The sequence below is a fragment of the Anser brachyrhynchus genome, assembly GCF_964034855.1.
Source record: "Anser brachyrhynchus genome assembly, chromosome: 1".
Lineage (NCBI taxonomy): Eukaryota > Metazoa > Chordata > Aves > Anseriformes > Anatidae > Anser > Anser brachyrhynchus.
This window is the reverse complement of record NC_137694.1, coordinates 45,621,483-45,649,279: the sequence shown is the minus strand read 5'-3', so window position 1 is coordinate 45,649,279 and position 27,797 is coordinate 45,621,483. Positions and strand designations below refer to the sequence as shown.

General features: G+C 39.6%; 1 protein-coding gene across 3 annotated transcripts in view; it reads left to right on the top strand.

Moving 5' to 3' along the window:
* The window catches only part of ANO4 (anoctamin 4), a 224,567-nt gene that overhangs the window by 171,298 nt on the left and 25,472 nt on the right, over positions 1 to 27,797 (top strand). For all 3 annotated transcript variants that reach the window (XM_080595542.1, XM_080595543.1, XM_080595544.1), the window contains 7 exons: positions 405 to 526; positions 5,569 to 5,703; positions 6,475 to 6,571; positions 7,115 to 7,175; positions 15,695 to 15,777; positions 22,108 to 22,248; positions 24,626 to 24,790. In XM_080595542.1, the coding sequence (XP_080451668.1) occupies positions 405 to 526; positions 5,569 to 5,703; positions 6,475 to 6,571; positions 7,115 to 7,175; positions 15,695 to 15,777; positions 22,108 to 22,248; positions 24,626 to 24,790 (804 nt within the window). The remainder of the gene's footprint in view (positions 1 to 404; positions 527 to 5,568; positions 5,704 to 6,474; positions 6,572 to 7,114; positions 7,176 to 15,694; positions 15,778 to 22,107; positions 22,249 to 24,625; positions 24,791 to 27,797) is intronic.

The window sequence follows — 27,797 nt, the reverse complement described above, 5'->3', positions numbered from 1 at the left end:
ATCTCACCATTTAGTAATGCTTTTTTTTCCTGAAAAAAATGCTTTTTTTCTTATAAAAAGGGGAGTAAGAAAAGTTGTTCTGGATTTGTTTCGGAAAAAGTATTTGGATGTGATAAATCAGTATGTTCTCAGAAGGGAAAAATATGTTGTGGTTTTCTCTTTGAAATTCTCCAGTTTATACCTTTTGACTAGAACACCAGTTATCATAACACCAGTTTCTTAGGAAGAACAATCTCAAATCTCACTGTGGGCAGAGGAAATATTCCTTCTAATGTCCTGTTTAGCTTTTGATGCACAGGTATGGAATTTGCATAAATTGTGTTATCCATACCACTAGTGAAAGAGATTTCTTAGGTATTCTTTGTTGTTGTTGTTGTTCATTAATGTCCAGATCTATATTTTAGGGAAGTTACAGAAGCAAGAATTCAATAAAAACCCATGGGGCAGAAAACCACAGACACCTGCTCTATGAGTGCTGGGCTTCCTGGGGAGTCTGGTATAAATACCAGCCACTGGATCTTGTGAGGTAAAACTTCCCTGCTTTTAATATGCTGAATTATAGGTCATGTGGGCATAGATTATCTTCTCACAACACCATGCATGTTTGTTTTTGATTTCCATGTATACAATAAGATATCAATGTCACAGTATAAACAACTTCTCTTTACAATGTTTTTTAATTATTTGCCCATGGTTGTCAAGTCTACTGTTCTTCATCAGCATTTCTTGTTTGTGAAAGTGCTGTCGAGCCATATCAGGGTTTTAGTTTAATTTGGTTTGTGAGTGTGGTCCGTCAGCCATCTGGAAGATTTTCTAAGTGTGAGAATAAACAAGGTTGGACACACAATTGTACTGGGCTTTGGTAGCAGCCTACTTAAGTAGTCCAAGTGTGATGTTTAACATTTTGTAAGATCCTCCAGCTTTTCATCAGACAGTAACATGCAAAGGTTTTTCCAGAACTGTCTTACAAGAGAAAATAAGCAAAGTAGCAGACTCCTTAGCTATGGTCATGGGTGTCCTGTGGTGGTTCAGAGTAGTTGCCGATCCAAGGAGGAGAGGGGCAAGGAGAGCTGCAGGGCTCTGACTGTTCACAGCAGCATGAGTCTCAGCAGCCATCAAGCTCAGCAGGGTTCGAAGCTGCAGCCCCAACCCAGTCTTGCCATTAGCTTCCTAGAGTGCATTGTTGGCTGCAATGAATTCGCTGAAGGAGGAGTGATAGAAAAGAGGAGGAATGCCTTTTTTGTCTCACTTCATGGATACTAGATCCCTCACATTTCTCTAGCTCCTGCCACATCTTTCCTCTCTACTGCCTCAGGAACTCACGTGTCTAGTGATATGGAGATTTTTACTTGAAGAGCTGACAACACCAGCAAGACCTGTTGTTAATTTCACTTGGAAGTATCTCAGCAAGCATAGATTAAACAAAAGCTTTTTTAGTACCAGTTGTGCAGCAGAGGCAATTTTGTATGGTTCTGTTTGCTTTTTTCCCCCCAAAACAACTATGTTGGGTGTGCTTGAAGGGCATAGTGTTGTCATCTGTACAAAAGGAGTGAATGGCTGTTAATTCTTCACAGACATCTGGCCAGAACTCACTGCTTTTAGCTGATATTCCCCTTTACTATATGTTTTAGAAAAGCTAAGGAGTAGGTTAGGTGTAGATGATAAAACAACATAAAATCTCATTAACAGACATGATATTTCCACCTTAAAGTCAAGCGCCACAATGGTAAGTGAAAATGTCCATACATACATTGATACTATTTTGTTTTCCTTAGCTGTTAAAATGAAGGCTCACATCTCTGTTGTTGTTAATTTGGTGCCTTCCAGATTTCATTTGTTCTCATCAGCTGGCTGTTATTGGAGATGCTAGTCACTAGAAATGAATGAGAAAAAGTCATTTGAGGGTAATTGCACGATTCTGCTTTCACTCTGCTTTGAAACACACAGCAATATGAAGGTGCAGACTCAGCACAATTGCAGAGGCACCATTATGAATCAGGATGTAGCAGTGTGATTTTAATTACACTTCTGTTGGAGTTTAGTATCAGTAGTTACTTAACAAGAATAATTTAAGATCCTTAGAACTGATAGCAATTGGAAAAAGGCAGGACTTTTTATATTTATATGCTCAAGAATGACATACATCAATGGAAACAGTTGCAGTAATTCCTAAGGGCATTGGATCGTTTCCTTCACACTTCTTTGCATAACTGCTGTCCCCTAGACTTTTCACAGATGATTCCTGCTGCTGCTTGTGCATGCCATTTACAGGACAAGAAAGGGTGGGAAAAAACTATATTTATAAATTGATTATAAAGCAACCTAAATGAATCTGAAAGCAAAAATAATGCCTGAATAACGTGCATTATCACTTAGTACATTAAATGATTTGATTGCAACCTAACTTCTTTTCAAACCCTCATCACACCTTCCTCCCCACCACATTGTTCTAGATATTACAGAGAGCATTATGTATCCAAAACATGTTAGAAAACTCTAGCTCCTTCACAACTTGTTTCAGTGGTGTAAAAATTTCTGTATCAGATTTCATTCTGACCTGCAAAAAGATTAATGAAGATATATTTTTAGCTTGAGACCAGACTTGTCTATATTCTAGCTCCATGACTTTCTTCTAGGCATCTTGAAACAAACAAAAAAACTATATAATGAAGGTCAGTAAACATAGAAGAATCCAATACACATTTTGTGGGTTTGAAATCAGATTTTGTAGTTTGCTAAATTTCAAAAATGTACTTTAATGATAAATACTGAAATTGAAATCTTGGCCCAATCTGTGGCAGTTCTTCCACTGAAATGGGGTAAAGAGAGAGACAATTTGATGCTAAGATAGGTTGTATTGGAGAGCTCATGAACATCGGCATAAAACCAAGAAACTGAGATTTCTTTTTTTTTTCTTTTTTTTAATTCCAGTGATACAGTATATATGAGCATAGGAGCAATGGGTTATTCTATTAGGTGCTTGGGAGTGATTTTATTTCTCTGCTTTTAAGGTTTTATGTAGAGGAAAATTTCTGTGGGAGAACCATAAAAGATACAGAACTTTTTTTTTCTATTATGATTAACAGCCTGAAAAATTGAATGCTAATGAGACAGCAAAATTAACAAACATGCAAATGTCATCAAGGCTGGAAAAATGCAAAGAGGCCTACAGTGAGCAGGGTGATAACAGGTGAAATTCAGGTATAAATAATGCACACTGGTACACCCTAAAAAAGAGAAGAAAAAAAAATCCCTGGAAGTCTTTATATACATTGCTGAGTTTTATGTGAAGTGCCAGCATCCAGATAAGAGAACTGCCATCACTTCGGAGAGGTCTATGAAATTTATTTTCAGTATATACTTACCGAAAAGATACAAAGACCTTGCTCACTATATGTGATACAAAATGAGTGGCAAAGGATTTTCTAAGCCACCTCCTCCTGAGGATGTTAAGTGTGCAGGTGAACCCAGTTATGGGTTGGAATACATGTGGAACTGCTCTAAAAGTGGTACCTGGGGAGGTCTCCAAAGACCGTGTTATTGTCATAGTTTGTTTCTACAACACTCAACCTAGTAGCATCTAAGAAGAGACTTACAGAAAAAAATATATATCTATGCTATCTACAGGTTCAGAGGAAATGAAATAAATACTACCTTGATCCTGACATTGGTTATAGTAGTACAGCCTGTGGAATACCTGTTGTGAAGCAAAGGGTGATGGTGAAATATTGAAGCTGTTCATAATTAAGCCAATAGGCACAAAAGTAAAAGTCTGCATACAGCACTTATTTTTAAAACCAGGTTCACAAGTGGCCTCACAAAAGGGAAATGTGCCTTTTCCTTTCATTGCAGACATTAGGGGCAACATTCATCCCTGAATGCAGGGAATGAAACAAAAAGATAAATCTTGATGAATGTTAGGTTTACTTTGAACTATGTACATGGGGAAAATAAGTCCATAAATATTAATTGGAAGAAAGCTTAAAATATGAACTTTCTTTTTCAGTGGAGCAGACACAGCTTTATATCCTGTGTGTCAGACAAAGAATAAGGCCAAAAGGTTCACTAACTCTCCTAAGTCAGGGCTCAAAAAGCAGTTTCCAGTGTGTCTTTTTATAACCAGACCTGCTGCCCTTGTCAGAACTGAGTATGTTATTGTTAGCTTACCACCTCTTTAGCCCCAAAATTTGTTTCTCTGTTGAATGACAGAAGAATAAAAACAACATGACAGTATTTGGCCTCTGATGCAATGTTGGTAAACTCAACTGATAATAAACAGTGTAGGTCAGTTTTCTTCCTATCATCCAGCAAAGTGTGAGCTGGGCTCTGACAGATATTTCTAATGCTGGAAAATCTTGACATTCATTTGAAAACTGATGATTTTGTCTATTCCAGACCAAGTGTTTCTTTCTCTTCCCCACTGCCTCCAGCCCCAAAGCCCATTGTGGGGCTCTTCCTGACTTTGAAAGTTCTACCAAAAAAAATGTGTTCTGGTAGCATAAAGGAGCCAGCAATGCTAGCTCACTTCACTTTTTTTCCGGAGAGATCAGAAGTTTCATCATTAGTGTAAATGTGGGTTTTCATCAGCCGCTGTTCTCAAATTCACTTGACATGCACTTTTAAGTTGTCCATGAAGTCTCTGAAGTGCAAGAATATCATTTTACCTATTTTACCTCCTTCTTTAAAACTATTCTTGCAAATAATCTCTTAAAAATTCCATCGTATTCATGCTCATTACATACTAATTTGTAAAGCATTCTAATGTGATCAGAGCATACGGTACACATAATACCCAAACACAGGACAACGCATGCAGACTGCTCCTATGCTGATACGTCCAGAAGATTTTTTACGTGCTGGACGTGTTCATTGATACATAAAGTGTGATTGTGTTTGGGAAGAGGAAAAATACCAATGAATATGTCACAAATAGGAAGTTCCTGATCACATTGCTGTTAGTTTTTAAACAATATAGCTAACAGATTAGTGTTGATTCAGACTATTTTCCTCAAATCAGTGTAAAATGAAACATAATTTCTTTACATCGCTTGCACTCTACTCTACACCTGTGTTACAGTCATGAGATTAATTTTCCAGGAACTGAGATAAGAAAAGAAATAAGCAAATGAAAATAAACTTGATTGGAGAATAACCTCTAGTTAATTAATTTCTTAGAAATAATTTGGGCTCAAGTCTTTTTTTTTTCCGTTATACCATTTTTAGTGATGAAACTGATTTCAATGAAATTACTTGGGAAATACAGTTACTCAGCTCAAATTCATCAGTTTCCCAGACATAAAGAACTATTTTTTTAATGTTCTCAGTGTTTCCTCTCCAGTGTCTCCAGTAATTTCATTATGAACTGTGTTTAGTGAATATTTAAATTCATTTTAGAAATGGGCAGATTCCTCAGTGTGGATTGAGAAGCCTAATTGCAGTCTTTTTCTTTAGGAAGGTCTGGCTCTGCTCTTCAGGTATAATAGAAATATTTATTTTCTATTAACAAGAATGATTAAGCAGATTTATTCTAATTGACAGGTAATTTCTCTGTGTTGTATTTTAAAACAGACGATACTTTGGTGAGAAAATTGGGCTGTACTTTGCCTGGTTAGGCTGGTACACAGGGATGCTCTTCCCAGCTGCCTTCATTGGATTGTTTGTGTTTTTGTATGGAGTCACCACTTTGAACCACTGCCAAGTCAGGTAATGTGGACACTTTCATAATAGAAATTACAGCTTTGGGATATTATGAATAATGTAAGAGATCTTAGTACATATAGTCAATTATTTAATTTTGAACTGTTGAATGAATACTCAGGAAAAGACTCTTTGGTACTTGTAAGATACCCAGTTTTGAGCTTCCCTTGTTTTGTGTTCCTAAACTGGAATGGGAGGCAATGTTTCTAGCCCAGTTCCAGTTCCTGATGGTGTTGGCCTCTCAGCATGAAGTAGGAAAAGTAGAGCTTGGGCTCCTTCACTGCAGTCATAACAGACCAGGTGAAGAGTGGGGAATTTTCACTCTCTTCAAGGCCTTTTCCAAAGGTCCACCTCAGTGAGGCATTTTTCAGACAAAGAACCCCCTCAGTCTTCTGCTGAGTGCCCCACCTCTGTTTTCTTGCCCACTTAAAACAATCCTTGAGAGAATCCTTGAGTCAAGCTTACCTGTGCTCATTCTCACCCTTGTCCAGCTGAAGGTCACTTCTGACTCAAAGAGAAGCTGGAAATGGTAAAGAGCTACTGTTGAGTTGGCCTTGAAGAACTGTTCCTTGCAGCTAGGACTACAAATGCTGAAGTCTTGGATAGTGAACAAATCTTAATTAGGCACATACAGTTGTGTACATCTTGGCTTCAGTTACAGAAAGAACCAATATTGTTCAATAAGTAACTGACTTTTATTAGTGAAACCTATCAATCTATTCTATGACTGATTGTTGTGCATCAAACTATTAACTTTTATCTTCTTGATTTTTCCAGTAAAGAAGTCTGTCAAGCTACAGATATCATAATGTGTCCTATATGTGATAAATACTGTCCCTTCATGAGGTTGTCAGACAGCTGTGTTTATGCCAAGGTACATTTTAAACTATTCAAGTAGAAATGTTTTCCTGGTAATAGAATTCCTTTCACCTTTTGCATTTGTCTTTAGTGAGCTTGGGTAGATAAAATCTTCAAAGGACAGATCAAATTCAGCCAATGTTAACATCCATTGTCTTTTACGAGGACACAGTTTGGGCTGTAAAACACTTGAATGCAATTTGCACTTACAGATTCAGCAGTCCCAGAGGTCACATCCTAGATGCATGTGCTACGGTGTCCTTGGCATCAACTATTATCTTATGATCCATCCTTTGTAAGTGGCTCCATAAAATGAATGCTTTGGGTCTGAAATTATGCTCATGCTTACTGTTGGCAGGGGTGAGTCCCAGGCCAGGCTGGTGACTAGTCAGTTGATATGGAGTTCATTGACAGGTGCATGTCATACAACAAGGGAAGGGTTTCAGTCCTCAGGATTGTCAGGCCAGCTGCACTCATGATTGTGCTAATTTTATTAGGGGAAAATAGAAAATAAAGCCATATTATCATAAATTGATCAGATTATTAATATCCCCATCAGGTAACACACCTTTTTGACAATGGAGCTACTGTCTTTTTTGCTGTTTTCATGGCAGTGTGGGGTAAGTTTTTGTTTTAATATGAGTGACTGCAGAATGCTTTTCATAAACCTTGTGATGCAACATAGGTCTTTGTAATTTCCAGCACACTTTTTTTTTAGACACTGAGGAAAACAATATAGGCTTGCTTATTTTCTATTTCTGCAGAAGGAATATGGAAATGATTTAAATCATTTTTTTATGTGATAATCATTTTAATTTTTTTAAAAAAAAAGTATGCAACATACAGTGTCTGTGTGTGCAGGTAGTTATATTCTGGTTTTGTGTGTGTTTTTGAGGCCTGCTAATACTTAGGGCTTCTCTTAGCTTAGGGAAGCCCAGTTTTCTGTCTTCACTAAAATGTATTAATGCATTGTTTTACCTTCCCTGCAGAAAGGCAGTAAAGCTTAAATACATGTGAGCTGTTTGTAATCAAAGCAAGAATCTGATGAAATAAATTGAAAATTATTTGAATGACAAACTGATCCGAAATTGGTCTAACCGTTGCCATGGAGGCTGAATTTTGCCCATAGGACAGTTCTATTTTTGGCTCAACTATTTTGCCTACTGTAGTCTTGTAGGCAGAATTCAAGACAAGAAACAGTCATTTCTAGCAACACATAAAGTCTTTCAAACATGCCCTGAGCATGCCAAGATGTTTTGCTGCTACTACACTGTCTTGAGAGAAGGTTAACACCTTTAGAAAATGGCTTAATGAGGTGCCTCAGAAATGGCTTCCATCTCACAACTCCAGGTACTTGAGCTATCCTGACCTAGTCATTGTTTTCCAGTTCTTATTCACATCTTAAACTGCTTGGGAAAGATGTCAAATTAATTTTTATAATCTCCATTTTTATCTGTGAATCTCTTTACTGAACTGCAAGAGAGATCCAAAAGACAGTGCCAGAGCCATCAGGAGAAGATAAATTATCTTAGTGGTCTGCCTTAGTTCCTTCCTCCAAAACTATGCTTTTGTCTAAGTCGACTAATTAAATTAAGTCATATTCTAATCAAGCCTATTCATGACATTTCATGTAATATTGATGCTATTAAAATATCACAAGTTATATTAAGGGAAAAACCCACAGAATGTACAGATTTTTTGTTTCTCCTTTGTATTTCCAGCTTTGTTTTAGAGCTTCACTAGAGCTGAGCATCACCAAAAATTTCTAAGTCAAGCCTTAAAGAAATTTTGAGGGGCATACCTAGCTTTTCCAACCTCTTTTCCATATGCTTACGGAAGATGAGAATTTCCAAGACAGGGACTTTCATCTCAGATAGGAAAATTGACAGGTTAGCAGAATGTGTGTACCACTGTTTCTAATTGTTGGTGAGTGTGTCTTTGGAGTGAAGCTTTTTGCACCAGTGTTTTTGTTCTTCCTTAGTAGTAAAACTGCTTCCTGGAAACAACTGTGCACCTATGTCTTAGCACTGCCCATAAACAGGGAAAAAGCAGCTCTAGGGAAGGGAAGTCCCTTACTCACATAGCCATGCCTGCTGTCTCCCATGTCTGGGAGAAGGCTGGGCCAGCTGAGCGTGCCTAGTTGAGTAGGCTTTCTCTCTCTCCTAGCTCTAGTTGATAGAAGCTGCACCCCACTTGGGTCAGCTTCTCCTTCTTCTCTCTTCTTAGGTATCACTGTCAGACTACAAGCCCCAGTGCCCTCGGGGGTTGTCTTCGCACCAGCCTGTCAGGTCTGGGGATTGCACTGCCCATCCGTGCATCTCCAGCACCTAAGCACACAGGGAAGAAAGTAAAAAATACAATAAAAGTTGTCCTCTGTGTATTTTTGGCTAGTGGAAAGCGACTATAGGACAGTAGCTAGGGCAAGGACTTTCTCCCCCACTTCTGTTTGATTACACTGTGCCTGTGAGCTTGCCACCCAGAGGGATGTAGAGGCAGCAACGGGAAGGAGGGTGTGAGTATAGGGTGATGGTTTGGGGAATGGGCCAGTGCTATGACTCCACCCAAAATCTAGTCCCTTGAGTAACACTTGGCTGAGACAACAGTGAGATTATGGAGATATTCTCAATACAGTTAGGGCTAAATCTGCATTAGCATAAGGAAAACCACACTTCTCAGTGATTTTATGGTCCTGTGTTTATGAGTTGGCTTACCTCCTGTCTTAAATAGATTCTCAGTCTGCAGTAAGCCTACTGGCAGCTGCAGGTGTTACCTTCATTTCAGTAAATCGTAGGAGAAGAGAAGAAGCAATGATAGCATTTTGATCATGGAAATGATTTTTCTGTCAGAGTGAAACAAATGGCAAGCAGGTGACAAATTGGCTAAGAAAAATTCAGCCTTCTAGATTCACAGATTCACAGATTCACAGATTTTTCTAGGTTGGAAGAGACCTCAAGATCATCGAGTCCAACCTCCGACCTAACACTAAGTACTCCACTAAACCATATCCCTAAGCTCTACATCTAAACGTCTTTTAAAGACCTCCAGGGATGGTGACTCCACCACCTCCCTGGGCAGCCCATTCCAATGCTTAATAACCCTTTAGGTAAAGAAGTACTTCCTAACATCCAACCTAAAACTCCCCTGTCGCAACTTTAGCCCATTCCCCCTCGTCCTGTCACCAGGCACGTGGGAGAATAGACCAACCCCCACCTCTCTACAGCCTCCTTTCAGGTAACTGTAGAGAGCGATGAGGTCGCCCCTGAGCCTCCTCTTCTCCAGGCTGAACAAGCCCAGCTCCCTCAGCCGCTCCTCGTAAGACTTGTTCTCCAGACCCCTCACAAGCTTGGTCGCCCTTCTCTGGACTCGCTCGAGCACGTCCATGTCCTTCCTGTAGCGAGGGGCCCAAAACTGAACACAGTACTCGAGGTGCGGCCTCACCAGAGCCGAGTACAGGGGCACAATCACTTCCCTCGACCTGCTGGCCACACTGCTTCTTATACAGGCCAGGATGCCGTTGGCCTTCTTGGCCACCTGGGCACACTGCTGGCTCATATTCAGCCGACTATCCACCAATACTCCCAGGTCCTTCTCGGCCAGGCAGCTTTCCAGCCACTCATCTCCCAGCCTGTAGCTCTGCTTGGGGTTGTTGCAGCCCAGGTGCAGGACCCGGCACTTGGCCTTGTTGAACTTCATGCAGTTGACCTCAGCCCATCGCTCCAGCCTATGCAGATCCTCCTGCAGAGCCTTCCTGCCCTCGAGCAGATCGACACACGCACTTAGCTTGGTGTCATCTGCAAACTTACTGAGGGTGCACTGGACGCCCTCATCCAGATCATCAATAAAGATATTAAAGAGGACCGGCCCCAGTACCGAGCCCTGGGGGACTCCACTAGTGACCGGCCTCCAACCAGATTTGACTCCATTCACCACAACTCTCTGGGCCCGGCCATCCAGCCAGTTTCTAACCCAGCGAAGCGTACGCCAGTCCAAGCCCCGAGCAGCCAGTTTCTTGAGGAGAATGTTGTGGGGAACGGTGTCAAAAGCCTTACTGAGGTCAAGGTAGACCACGTCCACAGCCTTTCCCTCATCCACCAAGCGCGTCACTTGGTCATAGAAGGAGATCAGGTTCGTCAAGCAGGACCTGCCTTTCATAAACCCATGCTGACTGGGCCTGATCGCCTGCTTGCCCTGCAAGTGCTGCGTGATGACCCTCAAGATAATCTGCTCCATGAGCTTCGCCGGCACTGAGGTCAAACTGACAGGCCTATAGTTCCCCGGGTCTGCCCTGCGGCCCTTCTTATAGATAGGCGTCACATTGGCTAGCCGCCAGTCAACCGGGACCTCCCCCGATAGCCAGGACTGCCGATAAATGATGGAAAGCGGCTCGGCCAGCTCCTCCGCCAGTTCTCTCAGTACCCTCGGGTGGATCCCATCCGGCCCCATCGACTTGCGCACATCCAAGCTCCGTAGCAGGTCGCCAACCATTTCCTCATGGATAGTGAAGGCCACATCCAGCTCCCCATCCCCTTCCACCAGCTCAGGGCACTGGGTGTCCGGAGAACAACCGGTATTGCCGCTAAAGACTGAGGCAAAGGCGGCATTAAGCACCTCAGCCTTTTCCTCATCCTTAGTAACTAGGTTTCCCCTCGCATCCAGTAAAGGATGGAAATTCTCCCTAGTCCTCCGTTTCGCGTTGATGTATTTGTAAAAGGATTTTTTGTTGTCTTTAACGGCAGTAGCCAGGTTGAGCTCCAGATGAGCTTTGGCCTTTCTAATTTTCTCCCTGCACAGCCTCGCTACATCCTTGTAGTCCTCCTCAGTGGCCCGCCCTTTTTTCCAAAGATTATAAACCCTCTTTTTTCTGCTAAGCTCCAGCCGCAACTCTCTGTTGAGCCAGGCCGGTCTTCTTCCACGCCAGCTCATCTTTGGGCACGTGGGGGGTGATCCAGTTTGACAGAGAGTGACATACAAAATGATGATGGCAGTGCCACTGCCTTATTATCCAAAGAACCTTTTTCAGCGTCTTTAAATACATTGGTAAATTCCCATCCTGAGGGAGAAGTCTCAGCCATTTTTGTGGGGGTTTCAGAAACCAGGCGTGGTTGGGCTTTCTTTGAAGAAAAAGGTTGTTTTCTTCCTTTTATTCTAAAGTCATCTTTAGTTGATGGACAAAGCAGGCTACCTGCTTGCTTTATAAATAGAAATAAAATGCATCTCCAGATGATGAAAAAACTGCTGTGGCTACCCTAGGGAGAGAAATCACCACCACAAACATCACACCCCACAAGTGGGCTGCTTGAGCAGTGGAGAAGCAAAGAGCCTGGCTGTAGTACTCTGAAGCACAGGTACCCATCTTTTATAATGCTTCATTGTGAAGGAAGTGGGTCCCATCAGAGTAAGGGTGGAATTGCCAAGTGCACCAGGAAATACTGGATGAGAAACACACTTATCATCAAAAAAATATTTTGACCCACCACTTCACTTGTTGTATTTCTGCCTTATTTAAGCAAAGTACTACATAAGAAGTGAAAGTAAATCATATAATAGGAAAAAAATACACTAACTAAAGTATATACAAAAGACAAAAGACTTAAGGTAATTTTTATTTTAAATTGATGGAGCAAAGAACAAAATTCTTCCTTTAGTACACTGAAGGAATTTCCTGGTAGTTTTTCTAAACTTTTGTGTATTGGAGCTTCTGTTGAAAGAAAAAATCCTTCCAAAATGGTCAAAGCTATAACTCTCTGCTGTTTATAGGAAACAATAAGTTCCTAGAATCACTAATACTCTTTTTTTTGGTGGACAGACTGTCATTGATGCTCAGTTTCGCCTCAGAAACTGCAGAATAATTTTCCTTTTGAGAATCTGTAGTCTTAATAATGTTTTTCAGATGATCAAAGCTTTCAAAAAGAGGGAAGCAATAGTAGTTTTTGTGTTTCTGTGCTAGAGGGAACCACCTACACTTTACCCTTTATGTATGCCTTGAGATATGTCAAGCTTGACAAAATCATAGGTCCAGTTTCTGGGAAAGACTCATTCTCTGTTTTTTCTATCCGAACTGGATTCATAGCAAAGACAGAATATGAGAGAAACATGTTCATTCCAAATAAATGTTGTCATTTAAAGTGCAGAAAGAAGTAATTCTCAGAAAAGAAAAAAAAAAATAGGTAAATCATTTGACTTCCACTATACTGTTGTAAGCCAGACAAAAAGTAGTTTTTGCTTTTCCAGTTGGAGGAAACTTTTGCTTTTCCAGTACTGGAGAAAGCCAGTGCAAAAATGTCACTGTCTAGACATTGCCTGAAGCTCAACAGCAAAGTTCAACTAGAAAGTCCAACTATTTATCATTTCTAATGCTTTGCTAGAGACACAGTGGACTGATGTTGGTTCATTCCTCTGCATATCTTTGGGGGACTATGGGATGCAAGAAAAGTCCTTTTTATAATCTCTTCTTGTCTATCTACAAGCATGTTTCCTTTGATAAAGGAGATAGCATTAGAACACTTGCTGAAAGACAAAGTCGGGAGAGGAAAAAAAGGCCTTACATGAAAATCTTAACACTTTTTTTCCAAGCAATAAGAAATGCCAACATAAAACATTTTTCTAAATATATCATGTGGTCTAATAAAAGATACTATATTCCTAAAAACCCTGCCACTAGCATAAAACATTCACGTTGATGTGCTCTCTGAGGAGACAGAATTTAAGGAGGTCCTTTAGCAGTAGTAGTGGCATGTAGAACATATTCTAAAGGTGAGAATAGATATATTAAAAGGTGTTCTTAAATACAGTAGGGAGAGAATTTCTGAGAGAAAGTCAGGACTAAGCTGTTTGCTGCAAAAGGCCATTTGCATTACTAGACAAGATCATAACTTGGTTCAAAAGTATCAGAGGAGGTGATATTAAGAGAGCTGTTTATTCGAGTGGAAGCTGAAGTTTGAGTTGCAAGGCTGATCTCTAAAGCAGGGCAAAAATAATATACAATATATATATATATATATATATATATCAAAAGACCTGGGAGTTAAGGCCAATGAGAAATTCAAAATTCCAAGCAGGGTTTTTGGAGAATTATTAGCATCTGGTTTAAATATACCAGTTGGAAAATAGGAGGACAGTAAGTACAACTGTGTCATGTTACGCTGTCAAAGTCAGAAAAGAATGCTGAACTGTGATATAGGCTATTAGTGGTTACTTCAAAAGGAGCAGAGAAATTTCAAAATGCAATACTTTTGAGAAGACATCAGTAGTACAGTGAATCAATCAAAGACGATTATTTATAGCACATTTTATAATATCTAGCAAGGGACAACTGCATATGACCTGGATAGAGGGGAGTGTGGTACAGTAAAAGCTAGAACAGAGTTGTAGAGCTCATCCTAGTTTATACTTAATGATTTGAAAATAGCTTTCAAAAGAAGCTTCAGAAACTGCACCTACTAACTCTGACAGGTGCTAAATATTCTAAATATAGTGTGAGTAGAGTCCTCACTACAGGTGAGTGAAAAACAAGAAAGAAAGTAAGTACAATTTGTCATAGATGTATCTGAGAGGTTCAGGCCTGTGTACTCATACACCCACTTAAGTTCTGCTTCCAGCTGCTTTTTGGTATGGAAGCAGAGTGGCAGTAGTCAATCAGACTTGTTTCTCCCAGAACTCCAAAAAGGGCAGGGCTACTTGCTTAGCCTGTACAAAATAAATCAGCATGAGCTGATAGGAGAGAATCAGCTCCACCAGAAGACAAGTCAAGGAATGAACCAATGTGGTAGTTCAGCAGCAGCAGCAGCAGAGCCTCATTAGCACTTAGTAGTTTTGTTGATCCCAACCAATCACACTGCAATTATTGTAAAAAGTCATAGACATTAGGATCAGGAGATTAACTGACTTCCTTAATTATATTAAAGTAGCTGGTTACCTGCTGTAACAGGACTACAGCTTTCAGAATGAGGATGGCATGATATATGAAAATGCCTTCAAACAGAAAAACTACCTCCTTAAACATGCTTTTTGATATCTTTCCTGATCTGCTTGCAGTGTTCATTTTCTAAGCATATCTTAGCTGCACTGACTGATGCATTAAACTATAATAATTCTTCCTGGCTAAAAAATTCACCAAACTTACTCCAGTGCTTAGTATGATAGCATGTCATTATCAATATGCTGCAGTAAGGCAGATGGTCCATTAAGGAGATCCTTTTAGAACTGGATGTGGGACATATTGCCAGGCTATCATGACGCTGTTACAGCAGATACTGTCCTAGTTCATGAACAAAAAGGTTTATGTTCTTCATGGTTTTCAGTCAGATGCTTTTCACTGAGCAGTAAATGCAAGATCTAAACCTCACAGTGGGAGCTCACATATTCTTTTAACAAAATAAATTTTTAAAAGTCTAACCATAAATAGTCATTCAGTATTAATCTCCAGAATATGAATGTATGATTGGATGACTGAGAGCTTCCTTGGTTGTTCTTTCCATCACAAAGTGGAAGCACAGTCATGTACAAGAACATTACAGCATCTTGAACTCTGTCATTAAATGCTATTCAGCACAGAATGTTTAATTGTCAGCTGTGTGACACACTATATATACACAATCATGTAGGGTAAAAGACATCATCTGGATTAGAAAAGTGTAAGACAAATATTCCATTTTCTTCAGTAGTAGTCAGCAGATTTGCACATTCACCTGAATAGGCTTCCCCTGGATTCCATTTCCTGTGTATTTTAAATCATCTTCAAAGAAGGAAAGTTACTTCGTTATCTACAGTAGCCTCAGTAAACTTAGCTTCATCAGAAGTCTGCTGTGTTTAGTAATGATGACTCATAGGAACAATTTTATTTTTTGAGAGTCCTCCCTTGGTTGGTTAGAAATTAAACATTTTCATTAAGCACTAAGTGAAATCTCTAAAGCCTCAATCATACTTGACACAAGCAGAGTAATCCTTAGAAAGCAATACGTTTTAAAAGCAGTTTTGATCATCAGCCTGATTTCTTGTTCAAAAGAACCCTTTTATGCAAAGAGATGAAAATAACGCAACAGCTTCATTCAACAGCTCTGTGATAGTACTTAACATTTTCTAGTCTTAATAACAATTCCGTGTGGTTTTGTTTTTGTTTTTGTTTTTCTGTTTGCTTCAGCTACTGTTTTTCTGGAGTTTTGGAAAAGAAGGCGAGCAGTAATTGCTTATGACTGGGACTTGATAGACTGGGAAGAAGAAGAGGTTTGTATTAAAAAAAATGTACTCTAATCATCAATACAAAAAGATTTGGTTAAAAATGTAAGAACATTTTTCTTTCGGATTTATTTTTAATTCATTCTTCAAAACTTCATAAACTAGAAAATAAGCATTTTTTTCCTTAGATGTTTCCTCTGGAATGTGAAGAAACTTTCCCCAGGGCAAACCAGCCTCTCTTTTACACCTTTGCAAATCCAAACTGAAGGAGTTAAACCAACCCAATGCACTTAATTCATTCCCTGCTGGCAGAAGAAGTCCCTTAAAGTAGCAAACAGTGAAAAGCGGTCTTAATCATTTCCCGTGGTGGTTACTAGAAAGGAACACCGTGCTCTTGGGACTGAGAACTGATGTCTAAGGAGAACTAGCAGGTTTTATTGTGCGGGAGAAAAGCAAGATTCTGTGGGTGTGGCAGGAAAATTGTTCCTTGAGTGGGATTTGGATGTACAGGTGTCCACAGTTTGCTTTCCTTACTCTCCAGAGACTGTACTGAAGTTCATGGAGGGACTGTAAGAGACTGCTGGAGTGGTATGAATACAGCTGAACTTCTATATTGCTGCCTCCATGGAAAAAAAAATCTTTTTCACTAGTCTTGCCAGCAGAGAAGCAGACTTCTGAGTTATGGGCTTTTTGTCCATGAGGCAAAGTAGTTCATTGAGGCCATGACATGATACAATTGCTCATTTGCTGGTAGGATGGTTTTTGTGTCTGTGTGTTTTTGTTTTGATTTGGTTTGTCTGTTTGTTTTTGTTGGTTTTTTCATTTGTTCATTTGTTTGTTTGTTTTTTGAAATGCTTAATGACTAGGAAAATAAGCCAAGAACCTGAAGTGAAATAACTTACACAACTAGATACTGGTTTCTTTATATCAACAGGATTATCAGTATTCGTGCACATAGGCTGCCAAGTCTTCATCACTTCAGGACTTTTCTGGTATATTTAGAGAACACTGATACTGATTTACCTCTCCTGAGATTAGCAGCCTGCTCTTGCCAATGCTGATGAGTAACAGAGAGAGGACACTGAGACAGTCCTGCCTGAGCTTCAGATATTGATCACCATTGAATTGCAGTGATCTTGTCCCTCTTGGCTAGTTGCAAAAAGGCCACTGCTGCTGCTGGCAGGTAGGGCAGAATACAGATATATCAAACTTTAAGTCAGGACAGGATTCCAGTTCAGTGTTCCACAAGGAGAAGAAACCTTTGGACTGAAAAAATACACCACCAAGTCTTCTTTTTTTTTTTTTTCCCCCAGGAAGACGGGTCTGGCAGACATTCATGGAATGGGATATGTCTGCACCTTTTGCCATTTAAGCTTCCTGGAATTGGGATTTATGCAGATTTATAAAGCCATCCACCCATTTTTTTCTTTTTTATAGTCAATTTATTTACAAATACTGGATTCCCTGGTAAAGTTATCTTTAGGTGATGCCTTGCTTTTCCTTTTCTTTTTCTTTTCTCCTTTTCTTTTTTCTTTTCAACTTTTCTTTTTTCTTTTTTCCTTTTCCTCTTTTCTTTTTTTCTTTTCCTCTTTTCTTTTTTCTTTTTTCGTTTTTCTTTTTTCTTTTTTCTTTTTTCTTTTTTTCTTTTTTCTTTTTTCTTTTTTCTTGTTTCTTTTTTTTTTCTTTTTTCTTTTTTCTTTTTTCTTTTTTCTCTTTCCTTTTTCCTTTTTTTCATTTTTCTTTTTTTTATTCTTTCCTGTAATAATAGTACTAAGCAATATCTGTCTGCTGTGGTAAGGTTCAGAAGAGCCTTTCTCTTAGGAGTGAGAACCACAGGTCCAAGCCCATTCAGGACCAGTCCTTATTCTGTTTCCTCTTCATGCACATGCCCACAACTCTACTTGCAACCTTGCTGCTTCCACTGAAGGTTCTTGTCCTCTTGCAGAGGCTGGAGGAAAGATTTCCTATGTAAGATTTGCTCTCTGATTTCTAAAAGCAGTACCATGTCTATGTCTTAGGAAAAAATAAATAAATAAATAAATAAATAAATAAATAAATAAAAAGGCAGCCATCCCATCAGCTGGAATAACTGAAAAGACAGAAGGCACGCAACAGAGTTTGATTTTTTCTCATCCAGTCATAAAGACTGTCTGAGCTTCTGGTAGTTGAAACTATCCTCATAGAAATGTGATGCATTTATTTTATGATGTTTGTCAAATAACATTACGTTTTATAAGAGACGTTTATGTCCCACTGGCATATTATTTCAGTCTGGCCTGCAGAATAGCATATGCATATCAGTGATTTTCAGAGGACACCTGCTCCCTGGTCAGCTGGTCCTTTTTTCTCACACCAGGCTTTTACCAGTGAGGTCTGTCAACAAGGCTGTAATCTTGTATCCTGGGGCAGTGTTGAGTGTACCTGCTCCACAGCTATTCACTGAGCCATTCTGGAGGGAGTTTTGTCGGTCTCTACCTCAGGAAGCAGAAGCCTTTCAGAAGCAGTGTGCCAGATGGTACTTTTCCCTCCTGAATTAGAGGTTAAACATGCCAATAAGAACTCAATTGGCTGCTTCTCAAAGATTTATGTGACCAGACATCAGACCATCAGTATTCAATTGTCATTTGAGACATCACCTCCTCCCTTCTACTTTGTTCAGTGTGCAGTGGGGTCCCAGAGGTGGGAGCTGCTTGCCTCCCAGAGGTGTCTTCTCTGGAGATGCTACAGCTGCCAGTGCCCAACCCTGCTGCACTCAAAAATGTTCTTGCTTTAAGGTCAGCTCTACTGATCGCTGACTTCTCTCCTAAAAGTATCAGATAACGCACTTTTCCTTTGCCACCGGGCTCTTTGCTGGACATTGACACCAAGACAGTCACAGATTTGGAAGCATGTGTCCCAAGGTGAAGAAGTATTGAGATTATTTCCCTGTTCTGTGGTTCGAAGTCCACCTTCACTTTGCAATTGCCTTCAGCTGCAAGCAGGATGACATGCGAATCATGGCCTTCACAAAGGAGACTTAGTTCCATGGGTGGCTCTGCTCTCATTGTCCCAGTGATCAAGATTCAGACTTTGGTAGTTTTTTTGGTTAATTCCCTTTCTACATCTGGGATAAACAGGACAATATATACTTGGATTAGGAAAGACTGGATTCCTACAAGAATTCACTTGTTGAAGAACTCAGAAACCTCCTGAAAGAAAAGGATATATTGCAGAAAGAAATTTAGAGTAGATCTTCTAGTGCAGAAAGGTCTGGGCTAAGGCAGTACACATTAATCTGTATTTGATATTCCAGAAACCAGAAAGGTTTCTTCTGTGGGGAAAAAAAAAAAAAAAAAGAGAGAGAGAATTTGGATGATGCATGTTTGAGAAGGAGGGAAGGAGAACAGCCTGTTTTATTGAGAAATGTCTGTAGATTGAAAAAGTCACATCTTGTGGAGTTGATCATGATGTACATGTCAGTGAAACTTTGTCTCCATAAGGTGAAACGTTACTCCTAAAAATCCTGCTTTCTAATAAAATCTCTGACAATTAGATTTCATCTCTCATTTCCATTCAGTTAGCACTGGACAAACCCAGCCAACTTCTTTTATTAGCTATTTCACAGAAATCAATTAAACAGTTCTAATTACCATTCTAAGTCACAAGCTTCTATTAATGAAAATTGTTGTTTTTATTAGCATTAGCTGCCATGTCTAGCCTTTGCTTCTTTCAATTTTTGTTGTCAAATTGAAAAATGTTCTGCTACAAAGGGAAATTTGCTAATTCCTACCAACAATAGATTGAAATTAAAAAAAAAAAAAAAAAAAGATTTATAGGGCTTCCTATCACGTTACTGTCACTTTTCTGTTCTAAATGAAGAGACAAAGAAATGAAGCAATTAAGACAACAGGAAGGAGAATTCAAACTATTCACATACATGACCTTGTGAATTCCTGACCACTACAGCTTTTCACTAAAGGAAGGCATGCCACAGCCCCTGGAGTGTCTGGGTCCCCCAGCCTGGGGACATGGGCACAAGGTGTACTGCCTCCTTCAGCCCTGCATATCTGTATTTTCTTTCCTTGCAAATGAGATGCAAGGTGAGAAACATGGACAGTAACAGGGTCTTGCCTGGGGTGTGCAACAAGAAACCAACTGCACCGTGTTCCTGGGACTCCGAGCTGAGATATGGCTTCTGTCACTATTTGCAGTGCACTTTTCCTTTTCTTCAGTGTCACTTTCTGTATATTGTTAATGTGAGGCAGATACAGGACTGTCCGCTTCCTTCCCAAAGGTGTGCTCAGCATTGCTGAGTGTCATTAAACAGGTATGAAGGTTCATGCCAGAGTTTCAGTTCTGTGTGGAGATTTATCTATAAAAATAGCATTTGCATTTGCATTATCTGAATTGACTGGAGATTGTAGAAGATACCTAGATTTATGGACAGGTGTGTACAGTAAGAAAACTTCCTTATAGTGCAGATCGTAAAATGTAATCAAGCTTTGGCTTAGAAAGGGCTGCAGAAAAGAAAGGGTTTCTTGCATATTGCTCAGTGGGTCAGCTGGCAGAGCCCTTCCACAATCTGCAGAGCTCAGTTCTCGAGTGCCCTGCTTCAATGCCATCACACTCTGTCCTTTTGGATGTCCCTGGGCACATGGTAATATTACTTGTATTGTTTCTCTTGCTAGATTCTCGTCTTCTCAACAGCCTTCTGCCCTGATATGGCAGAAACAATGTGAGCAGGGCAGAATAAGAGCGAGGTAGTACCCCGCCTCCACAGAAACATGCTTTGCCTTTGTGTATACCCCAAATAAGTTTTGCTCTGCCAAGATTCAGAAGCTTATTTCCTGTATGTCATGTTGCATTCTCACTTTCTCTAATTTTTTTTTACACATGCAGATTTTTGTCTGTGTTTAATCATAGGGATAGGCAGAGAAAAGAGATATTAGCTTGTCTAGCTTAGCCACTAGCTAATGCAGTGCTGGTTCCCTCAAGCACATACTTAGACAAACATTGCAGCCAAGCATACATGACTCTCATCTTTATTTAAATAGCATGTTACCAAGTTGCTGTTTGAATTTGGAAATTAAGTGTATTGAGAAAGTGCCTTCAAAATTCTTCAAAAAACTGAGTGCCTTTTTGAAAGTGCCTTCAAAATTCTTCAAAAAACTGAGAATGAGACTTTTTTTCTTTCCCCAGAGGAATTTTATTAAAAGAATGTAGGATTTTAGGATATCTTATTTTTATTCACGTTTTAAAGGCTTGCATGAGCAACTAACATTCACCAGTTTCAATGTAGCCATTTAAGGTCTGCTTATTTCTAAGCTATTAGAATGATTAACCTATAGCCATAATCAATAACTTTCAGTCAGGCAAAGTTCAATTAAGAGCAGCTGAAGTGTTGGAAGTGAACGAAATCGGTGCATTGGGCTCTTAACTATTACAACAAAATGCAAAGCAGAGGCCTGGCAGAAAAGCTGCAAAGGCAGTCGAAAGGTGCCTCTGTGCTTCCTCATAGCCAGCTGTATGATGAGCCAGTTCTCCAGCATGCACCAGAGCACTGTAACACTCGATCCGACGTATATGGTCTGCCAGCAGCTGCCAGAGTGCATCCCCGCAGCCTGGTGCTTGCCCTTGTCTCTGGCAGTATCCCTGATGTCAGACTTGGGAGAGGTGGCCCAGGACAAGCCAGGACAGGCTGGCGGTGAACCTGCTGGATGGCAGGGCAGCAGGGGGGAGCTGTACTGCAGCTGAAAACCACACAGTCTCAGCTGAACCCTGTCTTCTAACACAGCTGTGAAGAGATGTAACCAAGTTGCAGTCTAAGAAATCCCCAGGTTTCATTTCAGAAGAGAGTATTACAGCAAAGCAAGACTTGAAATGTCTGCTGCTGAAAGCTGCTCCTGCTATTAGTATTGTCCAAGCTAGAAAGGAATTGAGCAATACTGGCTGGCATGGCCTCTCTAAATAATGAGAGTCTTTTGCTGCTGTTACCTAACTACCAAGCAAACAGCAATTGGGTTTGGAAAAAGGAGTATCCTCCCATCATTGTTGTAAAGTTACAGTATAAATAGGATAATACCAGTCTGGAAAACCCTGTGATAATGATGTTGAAATGACATGGCTTGCAGTCATACAGTTTGAAAAAGCATTGTTTAGATAAGTAGCCAACTGGGGAGTTCACTAAATGGTTCCAATATGGTTTTATGGGTATAGTGATGTATTTGAGTCCTCATGACGGATACCTGATTTCCCACCTCAGCTTTTATAGTAGCTGTGCCAGCTGCTGAATTCCAAGGTGTAATTCTCATTAACGGTGATCTGAAAAAATGATCTGAAGTTTCCTACAGAGTCTTTCCTAGCTGTACTGTACATGAACATTGTCTGTCTGTTCTCTAGGAGGAAATACGCCCGCAGTTTGAAGCCAAGTACTCCAAGAAAGAACGAATGAACCCCATATCCGGAAAGCCAGAGCCTTATCAAGCATTTGCAGATAAATGCAGCAGACTCATTGTTTCTGCATCTGGAATATTTTTTATGGTTTGAGAACTTTTATTTCTTTTCCTGTTTAAAGTAATACAAAGTAACTTTATCTCTGATGAGAGAGTATGGAGATACTGGATATGACTGCTTGAAAGTACCATAAGCTCTATCATGTTTACTGCTGACTGAAAATCTGCACAGAGCAAATATCCTGAGTTTCTGTGAAGTCCCACACTAGTTTACTCTTCACTGACTCTCACAGTTAGTTAAGTCTTTCTTTCGAGGTCCAGATTCCGGAGTATTACTAAGGCTATATGCATAGGGCTATGTGTAACTATACAAGTGCTGGAATAGTGATATTATCACATTTAGGCACCAACTTCAGCTGAATGAATTTCCTTACCCTCCCCATGTAGATAAGGCAGAGTGATGAAGAGGTGCCACGGGGGAGTCTGTTGTTCTTTGTATACTCTACAGAGAACTTAGCTTAGGTGACTAAAGTGATTAGAGATATTTGTATCTCCTATTTTTTCAGTGTACCACAGGGGTAAGAAAAGAGGGCTTATATTCCTAGTGCAATTGAAACAGAGAAACTGATGTTCCTTCTCTAAAATGAGGCATCCCTCCCCCTTCCAAAGCACAAAGCTACATGCACCAGGGAAGTCTCTCTTAACAGAGCAGCATGCATTTCTGCTAAAATGCTCCCTATCCCCTAACTCTACTGAATCTGTTATTGAGTATTATTCACATGACAGCAGTAGCAGTAGGATTGTCTTGAAAACACAGTTGTCATCAACTTGGACCCCAGTGGAATTTACTAGTGCTTTTCCAGGTGTGTTTCTGTATTTTGCCTATATATATATATATATTATATTATTTTTTTCTTGAAGGGGACAATTTTCACTCTCTACCCTTTGAAAAGGCATTCATTTATCTTCTTGGCCTAGTGGTAGATTTTGCTCAAAGTGCCAGAGAGAGTAGCCTTGCCCTGAATTTCATGAAATGCTCTACAAATTGTCTCCATAATAGTCCTTGAAACAAGACAAGGATTGTTTTCATTGAAGATACTTTTTAATGTTGGCATAACATGGGTTTCCAATGAGGTAGAAAAACAACGATTTTTCCCCTTTTAGGTAAAAAATATCCCTTAAAAAGAATAGTTTTAAGCACAGGAGATATGCTTACCAAAACTTCAAGTTAGAGCTTTTCTCAAAATCTCACAGCACTGACTCACAGTGCAGTTATAAATACAGCTGCAACTGGATCGGTGGTTCTTTGTTACCAAAGGAAAGGGGTCCTTCCTCTTGGCACTATGCAGGGAATCCAGAGGCAATCCTCTAACTCAGTAACTCTGCAATGTTTCTGTGTGCTGCCAGTGTGGTAGCAGAGAATCTAATAAACTGCCCCTTCACATTCACACACACCTAACTTTTTTTGTTCTTCTGCACTGTGATTGTGTCAGACAGTGTTGTCACTAATAACATATGAAAGCAGCTTGATTAGCACTTAATGTTTTCAGAATCATTTTTCCCATTCAATTACCTTAGATATGCTTTGGTTTTGACAGGTTTCAGTTGTTTTTGCATAACTTCAGTATACATCTAGCTTTTGGAAGTATTATCTGTCTTTTACTGAAGAAACTCTCCCTATCTAATTAGATAGCTAACGGGTACTGTGTCAGCATTTGTATGAGATGAGTCACCCATACTAATTCCCAACTGTTTGTCCTTTAGGTGGTTTGCTAAACTGTGACATAAATTGGTCACGATGGAAAACAGTTGTCATTTAGTGCTCAACTGTTGCATATGGAACATCAAGCAATTTAGCAGGCTGGCTCAGCTGCATGGCTCTCACATTATAACTGTCACATTTGCTGAAAGACTCATCAGAGAAGACATTACCAGGGCAATTGAATTTGTTACCTTCCCCAGATAGAATCTTTACAGAACTGTAGCAAGAAACAGCTTGCAAGGGGAGCTTGCCATGGTTGTTGCTGAGGCAGTGCTTACAAATGGAGACTTTTTCCTGCAAGCGTGAAGCACAAATTCCACCCCAGATGCAACACCATCACACTGGGACATCAGTTTGAGAATAGCTTTTGTACATTGTCAAACATGTGTGTAAGAAAAATTCCCAATTCCCAGAACTGGCAATACTGTTTTCCACATTAATGCTGTGGAGCAGGTACATTGGCCAAGAAAATACTTAAAATGAAAAATTATTTTATTATGACTTTATAGGTATTTTGCATTATGGAAATAAAAAGGAATTCAGAATAAGAGGAATGTTCATGTTGAAGCTTTTCTCTAGAACCAAAGTTGATGTTTATTTCAAGCCTTTCTTTACGTTGGTATAGTTTTCAGTTTCAGAAAAAAGTTAACCCCTGTTCTATCTCTCTTTTTTTGTTTTGTTTTGTTTTGTTTTCCTCCTTCAGATATGTGTGGTGATTGCTGCTGTTTTTGGCATTGTTATTTACCGTGTTGTGACTGTCAGCACTTTTGCTGCCTTTAAGTGGGCTTTAATCAGGAATAACTCTCAGGTTGCAACTACAGGGACTGCAGTGTGCATCAACTTTTGCATTATCATGCTACTGAATGTGGTGAGTAAAACTCATATATCCAAAGTGAGTCACCAGATTGGTAGATATCTCAGCCTGCAGAGTACTGAATACTTTCAAATCCTGACTTCAGCAGAAACAGAGGTTACACGGTGCCTTGCTAAGCTGGACATGACATTTTTGTTTATGGACATGTCACCACTTATGTAAAGTACAATTCTAAAACCAATACATTAAGTAAAGCATGTTTGATTGTTCTAAAAATGTTTTAGGAAGACACGTCCATGCTTCTGTTTTATCCTTTGCCTCTTTTTTTTTTTTCCTTTTTCATGTTTGCAGGTTTCAGTCTGTTTCATTAATATCCTTGTTTTTAATAAGTGTTTGGTTGTTCTTTTTTAAATACAGTGGCCAAGCTTAGCTCTTATTTAAACTAATTTCTGTTATTTCAGCTTCAGTTTTCATGGTAGCACCAGTCAGGATATGCATGTACAGATACAATGCCCATATGCAGAAAGGGGAAAGCTTCACAAGGCTTGAGCAGACATGATTTGTTCCATGAGCTGCTTATGGCCTTTTCAAGCTGACAGCAGCAGAGATGTGATCTAGGTGCATTTGGGGGGAAGGGGTTGCTGGCTGGCTGAGGTTAGCCTACTGTGCACATGTGAGATGGTTTGGAACTGGGCTTGGACATTTCCAGATAGCAACAGCCCCAGTAAGAGAATTTACCATAGACTAAACAGGGGAAGAGTTTCATCCTCCCATCAAGATGCAGATACTGCTGTGGTAGCAATGTGCCTTCTGTTAATTGATCTTGGCAAGAAATGTATGGCCTTTTACTCTCAGATAATTGTGTTTTGTCAATTGTCATTATAAGAATGCATTTTAAGGGAGAGGAGGAATCAGCCTACGAATCATCCAGGTACTGGAGCCAGGGCCGAGTATCTCTGCCCACTCAATGGCTAGAGTCTTCTGTCAAAAGCATGTTAGGCTTTGCTTCAGAATATATGCTGATTTACCTGGGCAACTTATAGAGGAATTATAAGGTGTTATTTCAGGCCTGCATACTTACAAGGGCTGGCTTGGAGATTATTTTCTTACCTATGCAATACCCAAGCATCTCCATCATCTAAAAAAATAATTCTAACAGCCCATCTTTTATACAGCAGTAGGTTCCAAGAAGTGTTGTGGCAGGACTTCACTTCTCCCTTGTCATAGGCAAGACTGGATTGGTGATTAGAACAGTCTATCAAGAACTATTGACTATGTTTCCCCTAGGGTGGGACAATAGGCTGAGAAAGGGCAGAAAGAGGTGGAAGCTATTAATTCTCTTTGAATTTGTACTGAGGGCTCCCTTCTTCTATGCTATTTTTCATTTATTGTTTGTTATCTGCAGCTTTGGGGGATTTTCTTTAATCTACCTAGAGCACACAATAAGCATAGAAGAAATAAAAAGAAAACTATATATATATCTATGTCAGTACAGCATCTGTTTCCAAGTCCTTAGTATAAGCCATTGTATATACAGTGAAGCAGCAACAAAGCAATATTGCACAAACAAAAATATTTGGTTCTCAAAGAGTTCTACAGCTTAGAGAAATTTTTAAAATAATGAAGGATGGCTTGAGGTTGCCTTTTGAGAGACTTTATTTCCCAAAATATATCAAATTAATAGAGCACTGCAAAGATGGATTCCTTAAGCCTTGTGCACATTGCCATGCAATAGGCACCATATCCTTAGAACTGGATATCACTCATGGAAACAAAAGATCCCCAAAATATGAAACTGCATTAGCTGCATTAGTAAGAGGAGTTACAAACATAAAACCTCACTTCCTATGATGGATGAATGTAGTTTACTGAAGGACAGTAGTGCGGTTTCTTTTGAAAAAAAAAATCTTTTTTTCCCATCAGCAATCAGGTAGTTGAATCGTGTACAAACTGTGACTCAAGAAAAACAGCAGTAGAGAAAGCTTAGACAGCATAATAAAACCAGAATGGACCAAGACATATATAACAGTAGGGAATTCACTGCTAGGAAGCCTGGAAAACAGCCAGTGATTCTAATACAAGTTAACAACCTCTCTAATCATCAGAGGAAAGGTACAGACCACAAGTAAGTTCTAGACTGGATGCTCTGAGAGCTAGGTAAATACACTGACGCATCCATCATGACAGAATGATCTGACCTTCAAGCATAAAATCACCCAGACTGTCATGCTGCCTGACCTGGGAACAATCATTGGCTTTACTTAGGTTAATAAAAGCTGTTAATTTCAGTGATGCTGTCCACAGAAAATAAGAACAACTGTATAATCCTAAAGGAGGTCCCTTGGGATGAGTAGTGATAAATTGCAGTAGCAGGTAATGTGGTCCAAATGCTGTTAAGAGAATCTCTAGTGCAGTCTTACTGTTCCACGAGGAACAGCAACAACATACAGGTTTGATACCCACATCCACAGAGCAATGTACATTTATAAAATAGTGTACTCCCTGCTGGGATCGAGATATAAACCTTCCAGACACTTAGCACTTTTACAGTTGCCCTTAGGAGATGCTTTTAAACCTAGTAGAAACCATCTTTTTCATTACTTGAATCAAAACCTTTTACACCAAAGGCAGCAAAAAGCTGTTCATAGCAAGAAGTGGTTGTTAACACAGATGAGATAATTCAGGATAACTTCAGATTTTAAACAGTCAGTTTAATCTATAAATTGTACTTACTTCAATTTAAGTAACAACAGTTTATAGGGATAACTGCAAATAAAAAGAAACATTGCTTATATGAACTTCAGAAATAACTAAGTACTTGAGCCTGAAATATGAGGAGTTTTTTACCCCTGTATGCATCAGTGAGAATTAAGGACATTTAGCATTTTGTGGGAGCAGGCCCTAGCCTCATTTGAAGCAAATGGAAATGGTTGTATTAATTTACATGAATAATGATGGTGGTGTGCTTTACAGGTTCAAAAGCTCTTTGCAAACAGTAACTGTGGAAACACTCCAAGTTAGTTTTCGTAAGCTTTATTAAGTTAGCAGTTTCACAGAGAAT